This window comes from Ornithodoros turicata, chromosome 8 (genome assembly GCF_037126465.1).
Source record: "Ornithodoros turicata isolate Travis chromosome 8, ASM3712646v1, whole genome shotgun sequence".
Taxonomy (NCBI): Eukaryota; Metazoa; Arthropoda; class Arachnida; order Ixodida; family Argasidae; genus Ornithodoros; species Ornithodoros turicata.
This window is the reverse complement of record NC_088208.1, coordinates 32,891,920-32,901,295: the sequence shown is the minus strand read 5'-3', so window position 1 is coordinate 32,901,295 and position 9,376 is coordinate 32,891,920. Positions and strand designations below refer to the sequence as shown.

Sequence of the window (9,376 nt, the reverse complement as noted above, 5' to 3'; positions counted from 1 at the left end):
TCTGATTGAAAACTTCTTGTTGAATACTTCAAATTTTGCACAGAGTATGCTACAAGAGCAGTGCCTAAAATGGAGTAAATGAGTAGGCCTCAATAAAATTCTGTATTAAAGGCCCTTATAATAATTTATTGAGTAGGATATCGACGCAGGCGTTGAATTGTACAGAGAATAAATAATTCGTAATGTAATATATTAAAATTAAATAATTCATTAAATAATAATAAAACAGTTTAATATATAAAATATATATGAAGATAGGAGATTTAATATTATAACGAATCATATGATAAAAAAGGCAGGTCTTGTTCCAAAACATTTATTTTTAATAGGAGTATTCATAAATCATGTTAACATTTCACACCTCATACATACAAAAGTTCCTCCGGAATAATAATATCACGGCAATACTACGTGTCAACCAGTTCCAGCTAAAATTTAACACAAGCTTTATTATTTAGGAGCGAAACGTAGCAGAATTACGTCGTGTAACTATTGTGCAAGTGAATGCGGCCTGTCCTGTTCACCGTCACCTTCATGGCTAAACTGGCGTGGAACATAGGACGCATTTTTAGTGCAACCGATATCAGTTGTCACTTCATCTCAGCGCAGCTCGTGAAGTACCAATGACTAATGGTTCAGCTGACACTGGTATACAGTAAAATATAAAATACACAACTATCACATACTCTCTCATCCCATAGTACATTCTCGCTGTTAACAATCACTGAGGCTCTTCACAGGGCCACACGGAGGTCCGCCGCACAATCACGTAGTATCCTTATTTCCAAGACGATCACATGAACCCAAAGAATAGGGTTCTTAGGTACACCCTGTCAGCATAGAAACTATTGACCAGAGTACGAATCACAGATAGTCCATCCCGTAGATTCTTGCTGCTGTCCTGCACGATGCTTAATGCCTCATCAATTTCAGATGACATTGCCACGTAAGCTCGGTTTGTCTGTAACGCCTTCAACCTTGCCAGTGCTTGCGATGAAGCAGGCGAACGTTTCCACGTGTCCTCGGCCCTCCAGGGCTCCAATCGTATCATGCCGGGCTCCACCAATTGCGACAATACAAAGGCACATACCGTTCTACAGCAAAATCGAAAGCGAACAGATAATGTTGATCTTTTTCCAAGTCCAATGGCACCCCAAAGCCCAGCGCCTGACTTGTCTTCTCCGAGAATGGACAGGGAGGCACAGAAGTCCTCGAGGGTCTTGTACACCGAACGGGGATTGGCCCCAAAGTCAAGCTGACGTATTGACAGTGCAAATACCTTCTCCCAGAGCAGCAGTAGTTTTGGCTCACTATCTTCACTGCTCGGAACGCTTCGACCAATCCACTCAACCAGCTGAACGAGAAGAGCATGCTCGTCAGCGAGGCACTTGCATTGCGGCAGACGGTGCAGGACGTAGCAGTACTGGGTAAAATAAGCCGATTTCTGAGTACACGCCTCAAAGAACTCGCTGAGAGACAGCTCTGGCACTGAGAAGACGGCAACCACTTGACTCCAGCCTCCATCAGGTGGAGGCACCTGAGCTGATGAGAGGTAATTTGAGATGCAGACTTCAGAGGCAGCAACCATGTGGTACACAGAAGCTAAGTTGCGGCACACACAGAGGAGGACTGGCAGCAAAATAGTACTGCCTGAGCAGGATGCAATCCATTGTAGCAGCCCATCAAGAAGTACTTGCTGAATTTTTGTGTCGGACATCATACTAATGACCGTGAGGGATTCAGCGATTAAGGCACTGGAATGTGAAAACTGGTGGTCGAGCTCAGCGTTGACGACCCCCTGGCACAGTTTCATGAGCCTCGGAAGCAGCTGCTGAATGTCGTTTGAATGATGCTTTAGGAGGGAGTCCGTGGTGTCCATGCTCTTGCGGAAGGTTCTCACCAGCATTCCAATGTAGGATTGCTGTTTCTGCACCGTGACAGGTTCTGAACACAGATCCCCAGAAGGTACCATGCAGGACAAGCATGTTACAAAATCTAGGAGAGCTTTGTCCTTTTCAGTGCCCTGCTTGTGTGGTAAGAGGATACTGCTTGCATCGCAGCTGGCTTCAAAAATCTTCTGTAGAGTGCAGACGAGCTCCACAGGAAGGAGGCGCCACTGCAGCTCTACAATGGATGGTATTACAGATGGCAGGGTATTTGCTTGACTCATTTCTGGATACCATGCACACCTCACTAGGACTTCAGCAAAGTACGAATAGTAGTCCTTGACCACATGTTCACTTTCGGCTACTTTTGCGAGAACCTGCGGCCAAGGAACTGCTTGAAACACGGTCACAAGCAGTGGCATGTGTCCAACGTACTCCTTCTGTGGAACTTTACACATCAGCATCATATCTTTTACAGAAGGGGTGAAATCAGACCAAGGGAGGCAGCCAAGCTTTGAGTACAGGGCTGATGCAACATATTCTGGGCAATCATTCCACACATACATTGTGAAGCACCGCTGCCATACCTCCGACAGCACAGAGAAGCTGGCCATTCTTGAACAGGTTTCATGAAAAAAGTGAAGGGAAGCTACAAATATACTGGTGATGATGTCCACTTGTTCAATCTCGCCTGGTAGCCAGGGTGGGTATGCCTTCCTGCCTTCTCCAAGCTCAAGCCAAGGACCATACATCTTATAGATGCAGTCAAGAACAGTGGCCAAGTGCTGAGGTGACTGTTGACTAGTAATTTTGCATGCTTCCCATACAAGGCAGTGGGACAGCAGCCCAAAAAATGTTGACAAGAATGCAAGGTATGGCTGTAGTTTGCCATATAATCCCTGCTTACACGCTGCAATGTCATCATTTCGTAACCTCTGAAAATGAATCCTAATCGCGTCCATGGTGTCTTTGAGTAGTGTCATACTGAGGAGGCACTGCTTCATTGCAAATTCTCTGAGCATGGCAAACAGTTGTGTGCCTGGTGCTGTACCAGGAGAAAGAGTGAGGCCCAATGCATGCAAGAAGACATAGCCAGCAGTAATGGGAACTGAGCAAGTGTTGACACCTCTCAGTATGACACCAAGGACATTGCTGTAATGTTCTGGGAAGTGGAACATAAGCAGTGCTTGCAAGTGAAGCTGGTACATGTCCAACAGCTGGACCACATCCTTCTCAGGGTTTATTCCAATCTTGGACAGTGCTTCTCCCACAGCATCTACAAGCCGTACCAGCACTGCGTTGTCCGTAGCTTTAGAGCATAGCCACTTCTGCATGTCGAACTTTGTGAGCAGCACAAAAATCGCGCTATAGAATAGTGGAGAAAGGCGCGACACGATGCTTTCGTACATCCTCACATATTCGTCAACACTGACTGCGAATGGTGTGAAGAAGGGTGCAATGTATCCAACCATTGTGGGATCCTTCATGATAACCTTCAGCACGGGGAGGCACTGTTCTGGTTGGTCCGAGATGAATTCCTCGCCTATCATTTCAAGGCAGGACGCCAGGAATTGGCGTGCGGGCACATATTCTGTCGTCTCCTGGTTAAGGGCCGCAGTGAGCTCGAAGAAGACTTCACCTCCCAGTGCCTTCAATGTCCGTGACTCAGTTGCAGTTGCTGTACGGTGCTTCTGAATGAGCCGTGTGAGACAGACTTCTATGTGAAGCATTGAACAGCAGACTGTTGGAGAAGGCTCATGGAGAACCTCAGCCACAACGGATGCCCAAGCCGCACGATTGCTGTCGACAGCTGCAATACACAAGTGGTCCATTTGTGCCTGGTTGAACCTCAGACATGCAGTGACGGGGCCAGTGCAACCGCCCGGATGCGAGCAGGATAACGTTAGTCGGACCTGGCTGGAAACGTTCTGGTAGAGAGCTGGTATGTTATTCATGTACTGTGAATCCAGCACAGAAAGCTTGGCTGCCTGAGCATTCAGGACTCTGGCATGCCCCACAAGGACCTTTAGTTCTGAAGACAGAACTTTCATCATCCGGCTCGGATGCTTGAACAGGTCTTCACTCACGTTTGGAATGACTGCCTTTATAGAAGGTACTGGTGGAGGCCGAAGAGGGTCTTCGTACGTCTTCAGTCGTTTTAAGATTCGCTCTTCAGGACTTAATGTTGACTGTGCGTCTCCTCTCACGCTGTTCCTGCAATGTGTTGATTCAGTCTCGTAGCTTGAAATCAAAGTACTGACATTGTCCTGAACTTTCTCAATGTCCACAAGCTCTAGCCACAGCTCCTGGTTTCCTTCCAGAACTCTGCTTAGTCGTTCTGGAGCATATTGTGGTGGAAGTGCAGTCAGTGTTATGCTTCTGTCATGAAGTCTTGGTTCTTCCAACCACAAGTAAAATGTTCTATATACTTTGGTGAGCGTTTGGTAAAGCATGCACGTGTCTGTAAGCATCTCTAGTAGCTTTGCGTCCTCTCCCTTGCCTTCACACAGATGACACTGCTCTTTTAATGTCTGAGCCAGTTCCGCATGCTTCTTGAAAAAATGATCTGCTGACTCATTGAGTCGTCTCTTCATCCTTTTGAGAAGGGTGAACTGAACTGGACTTTCAAAGAACCTTTGCCCGACACACCCACACAACTGCACACAGGTCCTCTGCAGGTAGAGCAAGAAGAACTGTTGCCAAATCAGGGGTAGTGCTGGATGCTCAAGGTCAGTCTGCATGGCCTGATGAGCCCAGCGGTATATCAACAAGGCATCAGCAGAAGGTGGCAACACCTTGGTGTATCCTGACACCTTCTTCAGTGCTCCTTCTGGTGTCAGCTTAGAATTAATTGCCATCTCCCTGAGGACACTTCTCCACATGTCCGTTGTTGTTTGCAACTGACCCTCGGCAAGCATTCCAGCCCATCCGAACCATGGAAATTCTGGAACTGAAGGCAAAGGCACCATGGCAGGCCAAGCTAGTGCACTCCCAAGAACAAAAGAGAACATAGACTTGACAACTGACTTGGCTGCCGCTGCTGGTGCAAACTGTGCTAAGACGTCTCTAAAGAATGTCAGTATGACTTGAAAGCTCCGAGCTTCCTTGTAAGCTAGCTGCACAAGGACATCAAGAAGGTACATCACATTGTCCCTGCCTTTGACTTTGGCTACTAGTGCTCCTTTGCACACCGGAATATCTGGAAGGTTGCACACCAGAGATAACCAGAGCTTTAGTGACAGAGCCAGGAAGTCTTGGTTTGTGTCATTTTGCCACTGCTTGGCTTGAATCACGTGGCCATGCATAGCCACTGCCAGCTGCTTCAAAATTGGACCAGGAAAATCTGACTGCACCAGATTTTTTGCCATGGCTATATAAGTGTTATCTGCTAAAACAATACACTGCAAGTTGGCCAGGAGCTCTGCACATTCAGTCAGTAATTCTTGGTGCCGATAAAAAAGCGGCAGGATACGAACGATGCACTGGATGGCTGCGGTATACTGCTCTTTGACAACCAAGGTCGACAGAAGATTGAGACCTTCGCTGAGCACTTCATCCCGGTGATGGCCAACAGTGCTGATGAGGAGAGTAAGGTACAGAGAGGGGGGCTGAAGTTCTTTGTTTGCCTGGACAAGTGGATGCAACCAATCACACTTCTGCATGCTTGGCGCCACTGAAGCTAGAACGTGGTCTGCTGTCGCTAACTCGAGTGCCAAGGAGATATTTTGATCAAAGGCATGCAGCTTCAGCCTGAACAGCACTTCCCACATCCAGCTTACAAATCCAGCCGGTGTCGACGACTCCTTAGTAGCCATTGCAAAATCTGTGATGGTCTTTATTTGTTTGTACACATACCCCGACGATTCGTACGGCACATAGAGTTTCTGGTAGGCCTCCAACAGCAGAAGCCCCATCTGCTGGTGCGTGCTTAAGTCGAGATGGGTCTTACTTTCTGGCTGGTTCGCCTTTCCAAATCCATAGTTCAAGCTCTGTATCAGCAGTCGTGCGAGCTGGCTCTGAGCGGAACCCAGAGGATAATACAGCAGAAAGTGGGATATAATGTCCAAATCTTCCTTTTCTGGAACCCACATTCCCAGAGGCATTGCTTGCATCAGGTAGCATGCCATGTTGCCGAGTTCCATCATATGGTCATCAATTTTGTCCAGGATTACGGATATGACCGAAGGATGCTTGTTAGCCAGCGTAGAGAGCAAGTCCCTCCCTTCTTTGGAGAAAGTGGATCGTAGTTGCTTGTTAATGTACGTGATTTCAAATATTTCAGTTACAACGACATGGATCAGTGAGGAGCCGTCTACATCTCTCGAGGCAGCCATGTTCGCGAAAGAAGTGAGGAGGAAGAAGACTTCCGACTGTGGCATCTCATTGAGCTTCTCTTCAAACACAAGCTTCACATCCCTGCCCTGAATCCTGTTGCAAATTTCGGTCGGAGAAAGGTCAGCCAACTCAACGTCGTCCTTGTAGTTGTTGTGGAGCAGCCAGAGCAGCTGCCACATCATAACATTAGATGCACTTTTGTAGGGGAGAATGGCCATGAACTGCCAGGCTCCCAGTAGTTGAGAGTAGAAAATGCAGTTGACAGCCCTGAGGAAGAACTGGTCGTACTCCACCTGAAGGCGTAGGAGAAGAGCTGCATCACCCTCGTTGCTGACGGACCTGTACACCAGCCAATGGTCAGCCACATACTCCACGGTATGTCGTACGAAACGGCTGATGCGTTTGGTCAGTTGCTTGTAGCGCGAGAAATTGAACGTCTTCAGACCCTCGTGAAAGATGTTCAGGAGGTGCGACGCAATAGAGATCAGCTTCAGCAATCCCTGTGCACTTGTCCTCGAAACCTGGTAGATATCTTCGTCATTCTCGCGCGTGATGAAAAGCAAGTGCCTGAACAGTGCAGAGAATGGGACCTGGTTTAACAGCAGAACAACATCGTTTTCACTCCAACTGAGCCAGAATTCTTCTGGCTTGCCGTCTTCCTCACCATCCGAATCGAGGACGACCCAGTTGTCCTTAGGACTGGACGCTTCCATTGCAGAGAGGATTGGCTGGAGGAAGTTCCTCCTGGCCTCAGGAGGAAGAAGAATGCTCGCAAGGGCAGCAACAGCATAGTCAAGCTGTGGGGATTGTAACACGACCGGCCAATCCGTGTGCGGGGACCAAGCCTGAGGTCTTGGGATCTGGACAATGGTAATGGCCCATTTGTGTATACCGGGCGGACAGCACAGGACGTGATTCAGGAGGAACAGGTGGTCATCGATTGATGCAATGCGCAGAAGCAGAGACGCAAGCATTGTAATCCACTTCCTAACTTCATCGAGGAACTGCTTGTCTTGAATGGGGCGTCTTGCGAACACAAACAGGACACTAAGGCACTCTCGAACGGTAACGATGTCAGAATGATCAGCTGACAAAGGCTTGGCTCCATGGACACTGTTGCTCAGTGGTGCGTTCTTGGGAATATTTTTGAACACTGGAACACTCACAACACTGTGAATGTAGTAATTAATCTTTAGCTGGAGGACTTCACAATTGTGGACATGCAAGAAATACTTCTCTTTCGCGAGTTTCCTCAGTTTCTGGAGGGATTCGGCGACGACACTTGCAACGCTTTCGTTAAAGACTGCGTACTTGTAAGAATGTCGGCCCGACACCGCCTTGTTGTCTGCACATCTCCCCGTCGCATTTGCGACCCTTGGTTGGAGCTCCCACATGGTAGGCTGTAAGTTTTCGATATCGTTCTCCAAATTTCTAACAGCCGTCCTCGTCTCTATGAGGTGTTGCCTTGACTTCATGTACTCGATCAAGAGCTTGTAAAGTTCATGTGAGTCTAGGTGCTTCTCTGCATGCTTTTCTGCAAAATCCTTCTCTATAGCGGTTCGTTTCGCAAGAAACTGATTATCATAAAGCGTGAGTATCTGATCTTCCGCAAAAGGTCTCATCGTCGGCTCATCCAAGACTTCCTTCAGCTGTGGGTAAAGTCGCTTTATCTTCTTTCTGTGGCTGAGTATTTTATTTTCACACTCAGCATTACCTGCTTCCACAACATGCTGCTGCTCGACTGCACACAGCGAAAGACTGTTTCCTTCAAGTGGTGGTGCCGTAGCTTCACCAATATCGCGCGGAAAGCTGAACGCTATTTCGGTGCACTCTTGGCTTACGTCTGTGGGTTCCGCTGCTGCCACTGCGTCGCCATCTGTGCGAAGTCTATCGCTTGAAATTTGTGGTGCCGTATTCCCTGTGGAAATATCCCCCACAACTGGCGTGTCGAGTGTCTCTTTCTGTTCTTCCGCTTTAGTATTAGTCTTATTTTCCGCGTCTTGTGAAGTCCTTGCACTGTCAAGTTCGCGAAGCGTACCAGCACGGTAAAATTCTTGTTCGCAGACATCACCTTCTGCAGCTGTTCGGGAGGGTAGATCAGCAGTATGCGACGCCTTAACCGATGACGGGTTGTCCTTGTTTTCTATGACTTCGCTCTGACTATGGGAAGTGGAAATGTCTTCAACAACACCTCCGTCATCATGATCGCTTTCGAGATTACCAACTGTTGCGTCGTAAACATCACTTGGTACTTCCGCGTTGAGCTTAGCAGTTTTGTTTTCCACAGCCACTGATCCTTCGTCAAGATCACAGACGGTGCTGTAGAACTCCTGTTCAGAGATGTCATTTTCGATAGCAGTACGAGGTGATTCAGCACCTGATGACGACACATCAGCTGACGATGGGGCGTCCTTGTTGATCACGGTTTCGAGAGCACCGCTTTGGTTGAGTCCCTGCTTTGTGACACTGTCAACCGCTGCGCACTCGTCCAAAAACTCAGGGTCGGGCGGCGATGGGACAGCTTCCTCGTCGAATTTTGAAGAATCTGTGTGATGTTTCTTTCTGTGCTTAGCTTTAGCTTTCGGTTTGCAAGCCTCCGCCATCTTGTTAGCGAGTAAACTGATACCGCTAGCGATGCTCTTACCTGTTACACGACCTCGCGACTAAGACGGTCCCTAATCGCAATACGGAAAAGTCTTCTGGAGTCTACAACAGTGAGTTTCTTCACATAACTACTCGGAAATTCGATGAATTTTACAAACTAACATGTAGCTATGTAGTTCCGCGGTGCCCCTAAAAGTGTCGTCTGCAATTGAGCGCCCTATGTTTGTTCCAGTACTGACCGAAAAATCTCTGCCCTGAAATGGTAAGCTTCTCCTATCGGTCCATAAACCTGCCGCTGCATGCAAAGCCCTGAAAACGTAGCTATCCTGTGTGCCCAAAGCCCTTCTTCCATCAACAGCAACCATGAAGGCCCATGGCAGGATTACATTGGATGGTATGCGTGGTCTGTTGGTACTGAGCTGGAAGCGGCAAATATCAATCATACACTACACGTATGAAACAACAATGCACACGCTTCTACGAACACTGTTGACTAACTACACAGCCTACTTGAGTCCATTGCTCTGGAGCTTTATACTGTTCCCTAAAAA

General features: G+C 47.8%; 1 protein-coding gene across 1 annotated transcript; it reads right to left on the bottom strand.

The window, feature by feature from the left end:
• Positions 1–302: 302 nt before the first annotated feature.
• On the bottom strand, positions 303–8,852 carry LOC135367035 (ectopic P granules protein 5 homolog). The gene has a single exon (XM_064600098.1). It carries the CDS (start codon positions 8,822–8,824, stop codon positions 794–796), a length of 8,031 nt encoding a protein of 2,676 aa, XP_064456168.1. The 5' UTR covers positions 8,825–8,852; the 3' UTR covers positions 303–793.
• Positions 8,853–9,376: the final 524 nt, after the last annotated feature.

Excerpts from the sequence above, each read along its gene's own strand:
- LOC135367035 (XM_064600098.1), bottom strand. The coding sequence starts at position 8,824 with ATGGCGGAGGCTTGCAAACCGAAAGCTAAAGCTAAGCACAGAAAGAAA.